The following is an 18,587-nucleotide window of genomic DNA, read 5'->3' as shown; positions in this document are numbered from 1 at the left end:
CAACAACTGCAGCATTGACTTTTGGTGAGAAAGTCTTGGGTTTGTGCATCCAAGTGCTTTGTCTGTGCCATAGCTAGTGTGTTGCACAGGCTTGTTTTGAATTGCATTGATTGTAAAGTGCATTTTTTATAAAGGCATGTACATACTGTAGGTTCAAAATTCTATCACTGAAATTTTACTGGGCTCAGTACAGGGAGGTAGTTCCTCATACTGTTCAAGTTAGTTGTCCATTATTATTATTTTATTTTGCAGCGCCGTACAAAGAAACAGCACAGGGAGACCAAACTTAAAATTACAGTAAATAAATAACAGAAATAGATTACAGGTAAAATGAAAGCCACAGTTCAATACACATTACAGCTTAAATGTAAGTAGTGAGGACTTGATCAACGTACTACTAGGGGCTGGTGGCTAAAGATGGACACTGAGTGTGTGAGTATGAGAAAGCCGTGAGTAAAATGTCCATGCCTTAATTTTGTAAGTCAAGTCATCAGGTTGAAGAACTAGTAAATCCATGGTCGCAGCCAAGACACTACACTGCCACCAAGTGGGATAAGAAGAATAGGAGTAGTTCTGTGTTATCTTATCAACGACAGGTGAGAGCAGGCAACAAGTAATGCTACAGTAGCCTTTGTTCGAAGATTTTATAAGGAAAATTTTATATTTTTTGGTGTTTAGTCCAACTGACCCTTCTAAGAGCTACAGTATATGGGGATCAAGGCTTTAAAGGGCTGGGTCAGACTGACCCCTGCTCCTGTTTATAATACATGGTCTAATAACACCGCATTACTGCTCCACTAAGTAGTTGCTGCTTTGTTGGTACTGTATGTTATTCTGATTTTGAAGTTGTGTTGTAGCAAGCACTACTTATAGAAACATGATTGGACCTATATACTATACAGTATGTGAAATATATATATATGAACTTCACTGATGGTAAGGCTGTCCTTTATAACATCAAATAGTAATGTCTGATGGTTAATAATTAATTATTTGGCATACAGTATAGGAAATTTGAGACAATTTAAAAAAAAAAAGTCTAGTGTTCCTAGCTGATATGGGTTGAAACACTGAAACCGAACAGCTTCTACTTATTACTTACTACTCTATAATGTTTTCTTCCTCTCTTTTGTTCTTTTCTTCCCTTCCTGGTCTACTTTGTTGGCTGGTTGATTATTCTTAACCTGCACAATTTTTATTTATATGTTTTCTCTGCCACATATTTAAAAGATTAATTTGTATTGCTGATGATTGACTGATAAAGTTAAATAACATATTGTTTTTGTATATGGAATGTAGTAGGCATGAAAGTTATTGAAACAAAGCCTTAAGATGTCAACTCTACTCACCTCAAATCTTTTAATCTGAGCTCTCTGAAACTCTAGCTTGTTCTCCATATCACAAATCACTGCCTCTTGCCGGCTCACAATGGAACGCTCCACCATAGACTGTTGCAAATATTCAAGGCGACTCTGTGCCACCTGTAACTGTTTCCATCAACAAAAATATAAATAAGTTAATAAGCAAATACAGGCATGGTAATAGCATAGTAATAGCATAGGCATAGTAATAGAATTTATAACTCAGTCTCGTTTATTATCAAGTCTCAAGTATTATCTTTTTATTTGATGTTTTAGTATTATGCTAGCTGTAAGCATTAGACTCATCTTAATGACTTCATAGTGAGATACCATACAAAACTTGAAATAAATAGAAAAGACTTACACTCTATACAACGTAAACTTCAAATCAATAGCAACAACGAAAAGAACACTCTACACAGCGTTGTTCTTTGGGATGCATTTTGTTCTTTGTAGCTGTTGTGTCACAGTAGAATAAAAAACATTCAGCAATAAAAATCATAGACTCGTTTAAGACTTATTATTAAGCAGCATCGTTGATCAGTCATATTTATGATGGTATTTTGGGAACTAGCAGAGCAGAGAAGATAATGCATATTCAATTACTCACAATTATAGGACCATAAATTTAGAGATCCATTTCCATCACAGTCAAAACACTAAAGTACAACTTTGAGAATTAAACTCTAAAGTTCAGACAAGTACAACAAATAGGCAAATCAGAAGTAGAACTGCAAATAAAAATTGCTAATTTTCTGGATTTTTAGACTTTATCCCTTCCACTATAAAATGTAAGCTCCTCTCTGCACTGATTACTCTAGCTTGCTTCAGTAATATATGTGGGTAGCTGATATGACCAGTTTCAACTGGGCAAACAGAACATTTTACCACTTTTCACCCCTTTTTTAGTCGAATTTCAAAAACTTCCTGCTTAGTGGGTTGCTACAAATAACTGTCACAGTTTCCAGACAACCCCCGCAGGTCAATTCCATATAACCCAACAGATGCACAGGGAGAGTTCACCAACTGTCAAATTTTCCAGAGCTCAATGGTGATGCATTATAAATGGAAAATGGGCGTTTTGCCTCATAACTCTGAGACTTGATTGTATGTTAGTCTTCAAAGTGGAGGACATCTTGGTTTCTTTTAGTCCACTTAACTGTACTGTAAACTTAATATTTGCTTTGCTCAGAAAAAGATCATCCAGGTAAAATTACGTATTCTAAGGGGCCTAATCTTTGAGCCTTAGCTGATAAGAGTGTTAAAAAAATGGACCTAAAATTAGTTTAACACTACAAAAAAAGTAATTTACTTAATCTTTAAATTCACATTCTGTATGTGTGCACGATGCTCATTGCTGTCATATTCAGGTTTCACTGTATCTGGCTAACATGCTAATTTTGTGTTTCCACCTTATTTGTATATGACTACCTATTCAAGAAACAGTTGTCATGAGGTCCATTTTTAAATTTATCTATGGCACCATTTACCTTATTTACAACTCTGCTGCTGCACAATATGTCCAGTGTAAATATAGTGTACATATTATGTGTGTGTGTATATATATATATATATATATATATATATATATATATATATATATATATATATATGGTACTTATGTAGTATCTGGGCGTCCGATTTAGAAATCGGATCGGATCGCGTCGCATCGCATCGCATGCGACCAAATCGTATGCGATGCGATGGTCAAGATTTTTCCATAGGATTCAATGTTAAAATGGTCCGAGTCCATTTTAACATAGAATTCAATGGGAAAAAGGGGTCCTTTTCCTTTCCCCACTATCCAAGTGGGCATGGAGTTGGATATAAACCTGTGGCGAGCGTAGCGAGCCACCGAACCCGAAGCGTGGCGAGCGTAGCGAGCCCCGCGAGGGGACACAGAATACTTTTTAAGAAATATGTGTCCCCTCGCGGGGCTCACTTCGCTCGCCACGCTTCGGGCTCGGTGGCTCGCTGCGCTCGCCACGCTATATAAAATCAACTCTATGCCCACTTGGATAGTGGGAAAATTAACAGGACCTTCTTAACATTGAATCCTATGCAAAATCGCATCGCATCGCATCTGATTGTATGCCTTAAGGTAAGGCATACAATCACAAAATCGGCAGCCCAGATACTACATAAGTACCATATATATATATATATATATATTTTGACACCCCCTGCATGGTCAATCAATGACGAAATGGCTGTGCGAGCATCTCACACACTCTTATGTCCATTGCAGTGAATGGGACACGTGAGCGTCTCACAGGCATGCGTGCCTCATTCACACTGTGGCGTGCTGCATCGTGAGCCGAGAGCTGCTCTAATGAGCCTGGCTCCAACTGTAGATGTATGCGCTATGTTGATTGCATCATTGCTATTTACTTGTTATACAGAAAGTGTTTGTTATATAATAACTGTGTGTTGTACAGAAACTGCCACTGCAGCCCTTGTTCAGCATGACTGCTGTTAGTAAAGACACACTTCTGCAGTTCTCCAGTGTTATTCGGTAATTAGCACACACACCACTTTACAGGTCATATCAAAGTTTTGTCAGTAGCTGAATTGCATTACACAGTGTGCTAACCAGGGTGGAAATGTAACATGATGAATTTTCTGTGATAAATACAATTCACTATAAACTGCAAAACATAGTTAACCCAAACTAAAAACTGAATAAATACATTTTATTTCAACAGCCAACTTGTTATTCCAGTGACCAATGTTTAAAATTACAGGTTACACTGATTACACAGAAATAACGTAGACTCTGGAAGTAATCACTTGAGTTGCAGCAAGGGAACAAAACAACTGCTATTACAATTATTATTTCATTGGTAGACAAGCTTTCCATTGATGCTCTTCTTTAAAAAAAAAAAAAGGAAGTTTGACTATAACTCCAGTGTATTACCAATTGAAAGCACATTTTAGTGAACAAGAATGAACTTGGGCTATCTGCACTTACCAAAGACCAGCCCTGGCATAAAGGATGACTCAGGCAGTGATGCACTTGTGTGACAGGCATGCAGTCTGCATGTCATTTTTCCCCACCTACACATTCATGCTCTGACACCATCTCCTCCGACCAGAAGCAAAGACTAGGGAGCAGCATTTCTGGGATGCATGTATCAAAATAAAAATTTAATTGTCAACTGATTGACTATCAAATCAACCATGATCCAGGGGAAAATGAATCACAGCGAGAGCTCATGCACATACCAGATTTGGGGGAAGATGTTTCAAAGATAATAAAGAGTGGAGAAGAGGATAGATGTAAAGGCCCCCATACACAACAACAATTTTGCACGATTTCTGATGATTACGACCTTTCGGGCCTACAGTATATATCGTTTGTAATTTATCAAATAGTTTGTGTCTTCCATCCAATCCGACGAGCAATCCCATGAGTGTTGGATAGGAGACCCTAGGTCCCTCTTACTGGACCATTGATTTATTGGAATTGCATGAAATTGGATGGGAAAAGGAGTGGTTCTTGTGCGATATATAGCCAATCAGATATATCTCATGGTACAATTGTATAGATATATCTCATGCGATTTATCTTGGCTTGATCACATGAGATTTATCTTATGCAAAAATTACACCAAAGTACAAAATTAAATGGAATCACTCCCAGGAAGGTCCAGTGGAGTCCAATGGAAATGACATCCGACTTCAGGGTCAGACATATCGTTGTTGTATATGGGGCCCTTAAAAATTGCTCAGAAGTGTAAAGTGTGTGTGGGAACCTATGAATTAGGTCATGTATCCCCATATATTTTTCTTGTAAAATTGTGGTGTGCACCTTAAGAAAACTAGGGGTAGCGCTCATGGTTGGACAATATTTTCTCTAATATTGCCTTTCTGTAGTTGGTAAATGACAAAAACACCAACATTGTCACAACCAAAGCAGCACAACCCTTTGTCTTGCGCTCAGATCTGGGATTCATTCATTTTTTAATGCCTAATGCTTGTTACCTTGAGTTTAGGGGGGGACCACATTGGATTTTCCAGTGATTTTAGTATAACCACAACACAAGGCTGAAAGTGCTGGTTAAGATTTGGGGAGATCTCCATGAAATTTCTAAAAAAAATTGTCTATTTTATTTTTTACAATATATTACTCTCAGTGTCCAACTACAGTACATCTGTTACATCAGAATTGTTTAGCACAGAGGTTCTCAAACTGTGGGTTCTGACCCCAAAGTGAGTTTGCGATCAGAGGGGGCTGCAGCACCAGACAAGGAGTGCAGGGAGGGATCCACACTCTTTACCTAAAATGCTTCTGATTATGTTTATGGACAAAATTTCAAAAAGCAATGATTTAGTAGACTTGTCTAGCAAATAAAACCATTGCTCTTTTAAATTTAGGACATAAAACCAATCAGAAGCGCCAGGTTTTAGAACCCAGCCCTAATATTAGATTGCTCATCAGCAGGGGTGGGCTGGGCCGGGGGGCAGGCCGCTCTGGCACGAGTGCTGCGGGCCGCGGACGCATCCGCGGCCGCCTTACCTAAGTTGCACTGCTGGCGGCCATGTTCCTGTAGTCTTTAAAACATGTCTGCGGGCTGCGGCTACAGGAACATGGCCGCCGGCCTCCACAGCCTGTTCCCTCTGCTTTGATCAGCCGGCAGTGGCAGACGCTGGGTGTGGACGGACGCCTCCCTCCCACGCGTCTGCAGAAAAAGGAAGCAAGCAGGCACACTGGAGTCTGGAGGAGTCGGGGGACTGATCTGTGGCCGCAGCAAGAAAAATACAGTAAGTGAGAATCAAACCTGAGGTGTCCTGAGGTGTCCCCCTGTATAATAATAATAATTATTTTTAATATGTTTTTTTAGGTGCATGTGGCATGATTTCGAGACAGATTGAATGAATGTGGAGAACAAAGAGTCAAGGATGACATTTTGCTTAAAAAAACTCAGACTTTTGGGTTTTGACAGATTTAGCTAAACTAAAGTGTGGTGTGGTTTACATACTATCTGAAAGGTAATTTAGTTAATGTTTTAGAAAGATGTCATCCTTTCCTCCCGAGAAAGGGGTCTAACCTAGAACATGTGGATCATTAATTTATTGTTGTCAGAAGATGCTGTGCCTGCATTATTGCTGCCATCCAGAAATGTCAGCATACACATTTACACATCAGCATCTTTTTAATTAGTATAAAATATATAAAGAGTGAATTGGAAAACCACTTGATATAGAATTTTTGCTCAAGTAGTAACAAATATTTTGCTTAGTTAAGAGATGTTTATTTGTGGGTCATGATTAGGAATTAAGATTTCATACAACCTTATAAAGTAGCTCTTTATACAGTGTAATGTCAAAAACTGATCTCATCTTGATAAATCTAATAACAATGTGACACCATCGCTGTGAAATTATATTGACATGGCTTTTCATGTGGGTGTAGTCTATAATAATCATGTGGGAGATCACATAAACCATGTGCCTGATAATTTAGGTCACACCCACTACCTCAGTGACTGGCACATAACTTCAAATAGAGTCAAACCCCAGAGTCTGCTGTCTAACCCAATGGTTCTCAACCTCAGTCCTCAAGTACCTCCAACAGTGCACATTTTCCAGGTCACCTGGCAGGTGCACTCATTATTCACTGACACATTTGAAAAAATCACAGGTGGAGCTAATTACTTCACCTGTGATTCAGTGTGGAGAACTGGATAATGAGCACTGTTGGGAGTCCTTGCGGACCGAGGTTGAGAACCACTGGTCTAACCCATAACCTCTACTACATTCCCAAAGCCTTCTACAAAACATTAATCTATTCAAGCAAATTTTTCAGTCTAACCATAACAAACTAACACTGCTGCTCAACTCTAACTAGTTACTATACTTTAATTCATTGCAAATCACACGCCATTGTAGGATCAAAAGATGGGGAGCAGTAAACATTGGGAACATGCTATTAGAAGAATGAGGGCTTCGGGACACACATTTGGAGGTGATGCAGACATTTCTGGGTAAGAAAGTAAGTTAGCTACATTTTAAGGAGGATTTGCTTACAGTTTGTAAGAAAAGGAGAGCAGTTCCATGGGAATAAAGTACTTCCCATTGGAATGAAAATGCCTATTCATTATATGAAGTACCTATGCATTATCATAAAATATATATTATATAGACTGTATGAGACAAAGAATACAATCTCACCTTCTCCTGAAGACTTTGCTTCTCTCTCTGAGTGTCTTCTAGCTTAGTTTGTAGATCCCGAATTTGTGCAATATCTGTTGCAGACTAATAAGCGAGAAGAAAAAGTGTCACAAGAATAACATTATAGAAGTTATATACTATATAAACAAGTGTGTTTAATATGATCCAGTAGATCCATACTGTAAGTCACCAATTAGGATGGAAGGGCCAAATCAGACCAGAACGCAGGGCTGTGAAAGCACGTTCAGGTAGATGCCGCCCTGCTATAGTGAAATCCTGCTTTGCAAATTCATGTGCACACTGTAAGAATGGATGTGTATGGGGTGTGAAGACGTCGAAGCCATGCGAATATGTTCAGAACCCTTCATCACTTGATTATGATTGATCATCATTATGATGATTTTCCACTGGGCAACACTCATCACAGGCTCAGCTCGGCGGCTGCAGTGAATACAGGCATATCCGTCCTGTTGATGATGTCACACACCCACTAAACGCTTGGTCATGCCTGTGCTTTCCTTGTTACCCCCAGCGTTTGTTTTAGCATGGCTAGCTTATTTCTTGGCACTCCCATAAAACAGACAGTTGTCATCCACACAGTGGCGTAACTATAGCTCCGTAGCCCCCGCGGTAGCCCCCGCGGTGGCGGGGGGCGCAGAGAAATTGGGGGCGCCGCCAGGGGGGCTGCGGGGCTATAGTTACCCACAGTCTGCGTCTCGCCCGGCTCTCTGTCGGGACCTTCCTGACGTCACGGTCCCGGCAGGCTCCTGCTGCAATGAAAACTGACAATTAGAAAATGGCTGCCCCCATACTGCAGACAGTTTTCTGTCTGCAGTATGGGGGCAGACATTTTCTAAGAGTCCGTTTTCATTGTAGCAGCAGGAGCCGGCCGGGACCGTGACGTCAGGAAGGTCCCGACAGAGAGCCGGGCGAGACGCAGACCGCGGGTAAGAAGGGGGGGCAGGTTAGGTGCGGCGGGGGGGGGCGCGCCCCCCTACGTGCGGCGGGGGCGCTGAATAGTTAGTTACGCCCCTGCATCCACAGACACCTACTTCCTGTCAATCACCTTGCGGGTGGCTTCCAAATTAAAAAAATACCCCTTTATGTAGCAATGTTCAATTAAATAATGCTAACATGAAAAATGTTACTTTATATAATCTCAAATACACAATGGTGTTGTTTTTTTGCTTAAAATGCAATTAAAGGACATTTAAAGGACCAGTAAACATGGACATGGTTAAGAATCCGCAGCAAGTACTGTAATGGAGGCTCGGGGATACAAGGCAGATAGATTTGAATGACTTTGTTTCACCTTACTCTTCAGTGTGACAAATATGTCCCTTTTTGTCAACCTAATGTCACGGGCTTCATTTCTGATTCTTGTGAGATAAGAAATATGAACCTATTGAGAAGGACTGCACTCTCTATTTCTTTTCATGTTGAATTTTGCATTTACAGGGAGCCGTGGAAATCTCAGTTGCAGGTCTAATCTTCCTACCTGAGCAATGAGAGCTTTGTGTTTCTTCATAAGCTCATTCAGGTCTTCCTGATCCTCATCGATCCTCTTCAGAAAATCTGCCTTCTCGTGCTGCAGCTGGAACAATTGTTCATCAGCCTGAAAAAGAAAGAGCGAATATGCTGGGTGTGATATGTGGTTCTGCATTATTATTTACAGAGCAAACTATCCACAGCAAACACTGGAAATGTGCTACAAGTTTATAAAAGCAGAAAATAACCTTCTATTATCATAAACCTGCTATGGACAGTTTCCTAACTACTCTCCCCAGGAAGTCCAAGGGATATCTAGTTCCTTTATCTCTCAACAATACAGAAACTTTGGGTGAGATTTAATGGGATGAGAGATTCAGAAAGTGAGAGATTTGGTGAGAAATCTCCAGTTTTTTTAAAGCGGCAATCATTTACACTTCAAAAACAAACTGGTTTTGCAGTGTAAATGATTGCCGCTTTAAAAAAACTGGAGATTTCTTACCAAATCTCTCACTTTCTGAATCTCTCATTCTATTAAATCTCACCCCATATCTGATGACCACTCCATGGGGTTTATTCTAGTTCATTCTTTCTGGCAAAATCCTTCTTAGATGGACAAAACCATGTGCACTGCAGGGGGGCAGATGTAACATGTGCAGAGAGAATTAGATTTGGGTGAGTTATTTTGTTTCTGTGCAGGGAAAATACTGACTGCATGATTTTACACTTCAATATAGATCTCACTTTGAAGAAAAACCCCACCCAAATCTAATTCTCTCTGCACAAGTTACATCTGCCCCACCCGCAGTGCACATGGTTTTGTCCATCTAAGAAGGATTTTGTCACTAAAAATGGAGTAGAATAACCCCCCATGTAATTTGTGTTACCAAAGGAGTATGCACCAGATTTTGGCTTTCTACTGTATAGTTGGCACACTTAAACCATTGTATGCTTGTATACTTATATAACTCTGCTGAGTATCTGCCGTTATACAAATGTAATAACTATATTAATAATAGCTGGTACTATTCTTATGTAACTATTGAATTATTGTGTAATAAAACTAACAAAAGAAAAATGGGTACTCTTTACCTAGCACGGCGCCCACGATTTTGATCGTGGGCATCGTAGGTAAAAAAATCGCGGGCATCGCGCCCATTGAATGCACTAAAAATCGGGTGCGACGCGACCGACGCGATGCCCGCGATTTCCCATAGGGAACAATGTTAAATTTCTCAATTGACCCGATTTTACTGTTCAATGCCTCAATTGACACGATTTTTCCATAGGAAACAATGTTAAATGGCCCACAGAGGCCAAATAGGCACTCTGAAGTGTGAAATGGCCCCCACAATTGTTAACGCCACCCCACGATCAATGTGAACCCGAAGCGTGGCGAGCGCAGCGAGCCCGCGAGGGGCGGCGGTACGCATCCTACGACCTTTTCATACCCCCACTATCCACGTTGGCGTGGAGTTGAGAATAGAATAGTGTGGCGAGCGCAGCGAGCCCGAAGCGTGGCGAGCCCCGCGGATACCTTTACAGGTAAACACGTCCCTTCGTGGGCTTCACAGGTATCCTCGTCCGCTCGCCACGCTTCGGGCTCGGTGGCTCGCTGCGCTCGCCACACTATTCTATTCTCAACTCCACGCCGACGTGGATAGTGGGGGTATGAAAAGGTCGTAGGACGCGTACCGCTGCGCTCGCCACGCTTCGGGTTCACGTTGATCGTGGGGTGGCGTTAACAATTGTGGGGGCCATTTCACACTTCAGGGTGGCTATTTGGCCTCTGTGTGCCATTTAACATTGATTCCTATGGAAAAATCGTGTCAATTGAGGCATTGAACAGAAAAATCGGGTCAATTGAGACATTTAACATTGGTCCCTATGGAAAATCGCGGGCATCGCGTCGGTCGCGTCGCACCCGATTTTTTAGTGCATTCAATGCCCGCGATGACCGCGATGGGCGCCGTGCTAGGTAAAGAGTACCGAAAAATGTTATCTGATGAATTCTTAATTTTACAATATACGTATCTAAAAAAAAATAAGAGTTTGGGGGTTTTGGTCAGTGATCCCCACCCCACCACCACCACCATTTTTTCCCTAGAAATTCATCTCTATTATAGCAGATTTTCTACTGATGTACTCTGGGCAGGGTTGGCAGGCAGGATTAGTTGATTGGCTCGTGCACCAATACAGGAGATATGTGCACATGTCCCTGTATTTAAAACACAGAGGGGTAAATGTATGAATGCTATCGGTGCTGCAGCTGTTGTTTCCACATTCACACCACTGTTACTATGGTATCCTGAGATGCTGTGGAGTGGAACTATAAATACCAGCATGTCTCTGGGCTGCAAGCTACTAAAACATGCAGCCCAGGGCACTATGGTCCCTTCTCCCGGTTGATGCCTAAGAGGCGTGGCCAATATTTCTCAGAGACTACAAGGGTTAACTCCCTATAACTGTTAACAGCATGTATAGTGAGCTCTGAAAAAAGTTAGGACTTTAGGACCCAGAGCTGGCTACAGTGAAAAAGCACATTTGAGCAGCCTGTTGGAAAAGGAAGTGGGAGGAGAGAGTCAGTCTGCACATGGAGAATGCTGAGAGAAAGGAGCTGAGAGAGTTCTACGGGCAGAGCCAGCAGTGTGCTGTGAGGGAGAGCAGGCTTGTTACAGCCGTGAGCAGCAGTGTGCAGAGTTAGGCAGGGCAGACCGTTAGGAGCACAGATCAGCTCCAAACCAGCAACAATGGTAGTATACCTGGAAACCAGCATGTGCACTACAGTGATCTCAACCACACTCTCCTTCAGCACAGAGGGGTAGATTTATCATGAGGTCTTTATTGTTCCTTAATTGACAGGACCCGCTTCACCATGTTATCGTGGTGAAATGGGTCCTGTTATCGGCAGTATGTATTATTATGACATCCATTACAGGAGTGCGTTATCCTCCCCCGTCGGAGATACGCATCCTCCCATAAAGGATGTGAGCTGGGTCTCCAACCTTCTAACGCTCTGCGACGCTTGCTGGTCTCCGGCGGCTTCCAATTAAAACTGCACATGCGCCAGGTAATATTTGCATGGAATTCTGGGAAATATGCACAAGCGCAGAGCTTCAACATTGGTCCCCCGTGCGAACATGCGGGGGATCAAGCAGACTAGAATTAGGCCCAGTGTGTATTAGGGTCACATGCAGTCTTAATCCAGCGCACATTCCCCTGATCGAGGAATGATACATCTACCCCAGAGTGTGAAGCACAGAGAAGAGGGAGAGCAGCGGATGCAGAGGAACGCTGCTGTAGAGAAAGTCAGTAAAATGGCCCAGCAATCAGATGCTTTTCGATCCAGGACATTGTATGTTTTGCCTTGTACACTCATAGTGAACACTACTACAGACCACGGCAGGGGCAAACGCAGGATTTTCAGAAGGGGGTTTCCAGAGGGGCGGAGCAAAGCACGGAGATAGACACTTAGGTGACCCAGTATATGCCGGGTCAGTTAAAGAATTATAGATAGACCAAATGTATATTAATAATAATAATAATAATGAGAGAGAGAGAGAGAGAGAGAGAGAGAGAGAGAGAGATGGCGCCCCTAGTGGTGATCACTAATTGGATCAACTAAGCCTTGATAAATATAGATCTAGCACATAGAAAAAGTCCATTCAATCTCTAAATATTTATTAAAAAGTATTTTCTTTCCACACAGTGGTAATAATGGTACTTGTTTCCTAGCACTAGCATCCTAGTGTCGGAAAAATCGCGTCGATTTGGTCGCATGCGATGCGATCGACGCGACCGACGCGATTTTTTAATTGAATCAAATGTGAATAGGGTCCCTGGGACCCGATTTTACATTGGATTCAATGTAAAATATATCCCTAGACCCCCAAATTTTACAACGTAAACCCCACCCCACGATAGACACCAACCCGAAGCGTGGCGAGCGCAGTGAGCCCACGAGGGGCGGCGGTGCGCGTCCTCCGACCTTTTCATTCCCCTACTATCCACGTCGGCGTGGAGTTGAGAATATATAGTGTGGCGAGCGCAGAGAGCCACCGAGCCCGAAGCGTGGCGAGCGCAGCGAGCCCCGCGAGGGGATGCGTATAACTTCACAGGTATACGCGTCCCCTCGCGGGGCTCGCTGCACTCGCCACGCTTCAGGCTCGGTGGCTCGCTGCGCTCGCCACACTATACATTCTCAACTCCACGCCGACGTGGATAGTAGGGGAATGAAAAGGTCGGAGGACGCGCACCGCTGCGCTCGCCACGCTTCGGGTTGGCGTCTATCGTGGGGTGACGAGGGGGCCATATATAATGTGAAATGGGTCATATTGGCCCATTTCACATTTTTTCCTATGTGAGATGGACTTAATCAAGTCCATCTCATCTTGTGCCATTATAATGGCACAAGACCGACACGATGCTCCCGATTTCAATGCTAAAAAATATTTTAACATTGAAGCCTATGGCAAAATCGGGGGCATCGCGTCGGGACCAAGGTTAATGGTCCCGACCGACGCAATGCCCCCGATTTTTCCTTTGCCGGCAAAATGGACCTGATTTCAAAGGAAATCGGGTCCATCGCGGGGACTGTGTATCTTAACTTAAAGGTACACAATCCCAAAGATTGTGGCCGTGCTAGGAAACAAGTACCGTAATAATTATTCCAGATCTTTGTATATTTCATTGATACATCTCTGGTACATGAAAACAGCAGAAGAAGGTAAGCCAACGCGTTTCATCCCTTAACGGGACTTCATCAGGGGTTAACAGGTCTCAAGACGGATTTTTGATATTTTTCACAAGTAGAGACAATTCGTAACAGGTTTGTTAATAGGTCCTTGTATATATGAATATCCTATTTCCAATGTCTATGTAGGTGGACCGACTGGTGAGGGAAGATTTTACTCCAAACAATGTTGCTATAATAGATTCATTTCTCCCTTTGAACAACAATTTTCCAAAGAAAAGAGCCTTTAGAGGTGGCTATACCTATAATGGATAAAAATGATGATAACTGTCTCCCCAAAGGATCTAGGAGGACCCCAATTGAAAAAGGGCCAGTTTAATATGCAGAGGAGGGGTGAATAGTGGAGTGGGCTTATTATTCATAATTTTCTGGTGGGAGGACAGCTTGCTTGACTGCAGATCTCTCCAGTTCCCGGAAATATATTTTTTTAGATTTTAATGGAATTAAAAATTAGAGAATCTCACCTACCAAATGGTATTAGGGAGAAGAGGATCAGATTTCAGGAGGCAGAGCAATCTGCCAACGAGTATATAATACTACATACCAGGTGTGTGGAGCTGGAGCAGTAACCAGCTGCTGGAAGGCTGATATCTCTGGTTCTGGGAACAGTAGAGACAAGCTTCTAGTGTCCATCAAAGGGGGAGAGTCCCAGCGTTTAGAATATACCCTCAGAAAAACACTGTCAGACAGAAGCTGAAATATCTGACTGGGAAGCAATTAACAGGCTTGGGTCGGGACCACTGCTTTGAAGTCAGATATCTTCGGTTCCCAAGGGCCGATTTTTTAAATTCTTGTACCCATGGAAAGAGGGGACCCTCAGCTTTCAGCCTAGGACCCTTAGACTCCTGGGGGGTTTCTAAATAATCAGAACCCCCCCTACGTGGACCACTGCACGGCCACCCACATACTTTGAGGTTGAGTGACAGTCAAGACTTCCAACACAGAACTTGTGCCCTAATGGTTAATTCCCCAAACAAGAAGAGAGAAAAGAGCCTTATTTCAATAGGTATCCCAGGGATATGCTGTGGCAGCATGGACAGTGTAATGGTTAGCATTACTGCCTTACAGCACTTAGGTCATGGGTTTATTTCCCACCATGACCCTAACTGTGCCGAGTTTGTATATTTTCCCCATGTTGTCAAAATACCGGTTCAGCGGGTTAACTTTAGTAGTTTTATTCACATAATATTTACAGCCTGCACTTCTGCTGCTATACCTTCAGTGAGAGTCTGATTGCTACTGATTGCTCAGCTGTGTCTGCTGCTGAGAACTCTGTTCAGCAATTAACTCCTCAGTTGCCTGTTTAGTGAAGTCATGCAAGTTTTACTATTATGCACTAATTATTCCATTCAGAATCTGTTTCTGATGTTGCTGCCTGGCCAGTCATCCAATCAGTGCAAGGCAAGGGGTTTAAATGTTCATCTCCTGAACTAGGAAGTTGACTTGAGCAACGGTGCTACCTGACATCTGCTCCCAAATGCTTGTCACCACTTTGCTCCTGTGCCTGGTTCCCGTTGGTACTGCAAGCTACCCCTGTATACAGCCATCTTCCATACCTCCCAACATGACCCTCTCCAGGAGGGACACAATGCTCTATTTCTGGACTTCCCCCTGAATGTACGATTACCCTCACCTGTGGTGAAACCCCTTGCTTATTAGGTAACCTGTTCAGAACCGGTGAGAGCAATGATAAAGTAAGAGGAAAGTCCAGGAGTAGAGTAGTTTGTCCCTCCTGGCATGGGTTATATTGGGAGGTATGACCTTCTGCCACTGCTCGGCTTCCTAGTTACAGTCCAGACTTCTGCCTGTGTCCAGTCTCCATGTCGCAGCCTACACTCCAAGCCGCTGCCCGGTCTACAGCAGCTAACTAGACGTGTATCCTGCTTCTACCCGTTATCCGGTACAAGTTATCCAGTAATCAGTCATCATCTAGTAGCAAGAATCTATCCAGCACTTATCAGTTGCCTAGTGCAAGTATGCCAGTGAGTAGCCTATGCAGTCATTTGCCACAGCCGGTCTCCCGCAGCTAAACAATGCTGTATGCTAATCCAGCTACTACCCAGAAATCAGAAGTCATCTCACCACCGAAGCCAGTCCAATGAGTTCCGTCACTCCCGAATTTGGTTCCATTGCCTAGCTAGGCATTAGGGTGGCTAATATTGTAAAGGAGAGAATGGTTGGTGCTGCTTCCTGTGTGGGCAGTACTGTAAACACTCGAGCCGCTGGTCCTCAGTAAAAGGGGGGCTACCCTTTAGAAATAATCATGAAACAGGGGGAGTGAGGGCCTGCGCTCAGGGTGTGTAATGAAAAGATGATGACAAAAGTGTGTTGGATTAACTGAAAGTTTTATTCACTGACAGTGTAACCAATACTGCTGCATGTGGCTGGTGGGGGTCAAGGTGGGGGGGTTCAGTGGTGCTGCTGGAATAAGCACACACTGGTGGTGGAAAGAGGCAGTCAATGGGAGAGATAAAGTCACAAGCGTGCAGGTGTAAGTGGTGCGGGGGGCTGGCGTCCCGTCCCGCCCGCAGTGCACTTTTACCTGCTCTCACCGGCCGGTTGATGCTGGTCCTTGATCTTCCTTCCAAACGTCCGCTCTGATGCACCGCGGCTGGATCGGCGCCTTGACCGCTCGATCCGCCGGTATCCACAGCCTCACACAGACGGGACTTCCGGGGTTGCGTCTCGCGGGAGTTTGCCGCCGGGGTCCGTCCGTCTGTGATGAATGCTGCGCGCTCGACTCCCAGCCGGGAGGAGACTTAGTGGTGTGTCTGTAATAGTGGAAAAGATGAACTCCAACGCGTTGCGACCCTCGTGGGTCTTCTTCAGGGAGTAATGAAGATTGGGATTGGCGGGATCCCGGGATTGGGCCCCAAAATATGTGGGATTAGACTGCGGGTGCTCAGACGCTGCTCAGCTGATCACGACCCAGCGTTCAGCCTGCGCAGCCTGACAGTAAAGGGTACGCTTAAAACTATATGCTAGTGTTCTTTTTTATAATGTGATAACGGTACTTATGTAATATCTGGGCTCCCGTTTTTCTTATGAGACTGCGTCCCCTCGCGGGGCTCGCAGCGCTCGCCACGCTTCGGGCACGGTGGCTCGCTGCGCTCGCCACACTATATAAAATCAACTCCATGCGTATTTGGATAGTAGGGATATGAAAAAATGGGGTGTATTTAACATGGGAGCCCAGATAATACATAAGTACCGTGATAATACCTGAAATGTAATATTGACTGAAAACAAACACTATACAAGTGTAGGCATCCATGTATCCGGTCACATAAATGCTGCCTGCAATATGACATTCAATCTTCTCCAAACAATAAACAAAAGTAATAACTAACAGCAAATAGACAAATCAAATACCAATTTGACATAAAGGTTATCACACACACATGAACCTTTGGTGCAACAATAACCTGAAACAGTTAATAGGAACAGGAAGCTGATGAAAGTGTAAATTACCATGTTTTTATTTCTGGAAATATTGTCTATCTCCATGTGTAAACTTTCCAGCTCTAAGCTCAGTGATCTCTGGGACTTCAGGGACTCTGCGTACCTGGCTTCACTCTCTTCAAGCTGAAACAGAGAAAGATAATGTCAGAAGCTGCAGCAGAAAGCGTGAATACATTTCATTGTCTGTGGTAATTCTGTACATCGAAATGAAAGTCAGGGTAAAACTGAACAATGCAGTATCTCTCAGAATTCTTAAAACAAATGGTATTTTTCTATTTTACATACAGTATTTTGAGGTTTTCATGCTTTTTGAAATGTTACAAAGGCAGCTTCGGTATCATAGCGGCTCTGTTCTTCCAGTGTCATAAAAAGGGCCACTCATTGTATGCAGTTTTGTGTCCCACTATATAAATGTTTCAGATGATCTTCGAGTGAACTACTGCTTTGGAAATACAGGGGTAGATGTATGAAGCAGTGATAAGGGTGGAGAAGGGAGCCAGAGGAGAAGCAACCATTGGCAACCAATCAGCAGCTCTGTATAATTTTATATTATGCAAATTATAGATGTTACTTCAGTGCTGATTGGTTGCCATGGGCCATTCTACTTTGGCTCACTTCTCCTCCCTTATCACTGCTTCATACATCTACCCCAAAGAGATGTGTATTCAAGTGTATGAAAGTACTTAAAATAGCTTCAAAGTTTGCTGTGAATAAATCATAACTTACTGGGGTGAAGATTTATGAATCAGTGATAAAAAGTGGACAAATGAACTAGTAAAGTAGTAGTCCGTAGCAACCAATCAGCTTTGAGGGAGTGCTTATCAAATGCATTCTATACTATAAAACAGTGGTAGCCAACCCTAGCCCTCGAGAGCTACCAACAGTTCACATATTCCAGACAACCTAGCTGCTGCACAGCTGCACTCATTACTCACTGACACATTTTAAAAGATCCACAGATGGAGCTAATTAGCTCATTTGTGATTCTGTGAGGAGACCTGCAAAACATGCACTGTTGGTAGCTCTCGAGGACTAGGGTTGGCTACCCCAGCTATAAAAGGATAGGTATATGCTGATTGGTTGCCATGGGCAATGTCTCCACAGGTCTATACTGTACTTCTCCCCCAGGCCCCCATTTATCACAATTCGCATTTGACATGTGAGTATGATGCGATAATAAAGAGCATTATCGCATTGCGATATTACTAATGATCACCTAAATGTATCAATTTCAGGGTTCCCGTCACATAGCTGGTGATAAAGCCTTGTCCAAGCGAATCATGGAAGCTGTGTAGGGCTCCCGATATTTAGGGTAGTCTCTTGCAGCCCTGAAAGGGTAGGTGACTCTC

General features: G+C 43.1%; 1 protein-coding gene across 2 annotated transcripts in view; it reads right to left on the bottom strand.

The window, feature by feature from the left end:
• MYO18B (myosin XVIIIB) overlaps positions 1-18,587 on the bottom strand; it is a 451,547-nt gene that overhangs the window by 101,471 nt on the left and 331,489 nt on the right. For both annotated transcript variants that reach the window (XM_083146506.1, XM_083146515.1), the window contains 4 exons: positions 17,248-17,361; positions 9,034-9,150; positions 7,536-7,619; positions 1,350-1,487 (listed from right to left, as the gene is read on the bottom strand). In XM_083146506.1, coding sequence (XP_083002632.1) covers positions 1,350-1,487; positions 7,536-7,619; positions 9,034-9,150; positions 17,248-17,361 — 453 coding nt within the window. The remainder of the gene's footprint in view (positions 1-1,349; positions 1,488-7,535; positions 7,620-9,033; positions 9,151-17,247; positions 17,362-18,587) is intronic.

The sequence above is a fragment of the Crinia signifera genome, chromosome 1 (assembly GCF_055691185.1).
Source record: "Crinia signifera chromosome 1, ASM5569118v1, whole genome shotgun sequence".
Lineage (NCBI taxonomy): Eukaryota > Metazoa > Chordata > Amphibia > Anura > Myobatrachidae > Crinia > Crinia signifera.
This window is presented reverse-complemented; position numbering and strand designations above follow the sequence as displayed.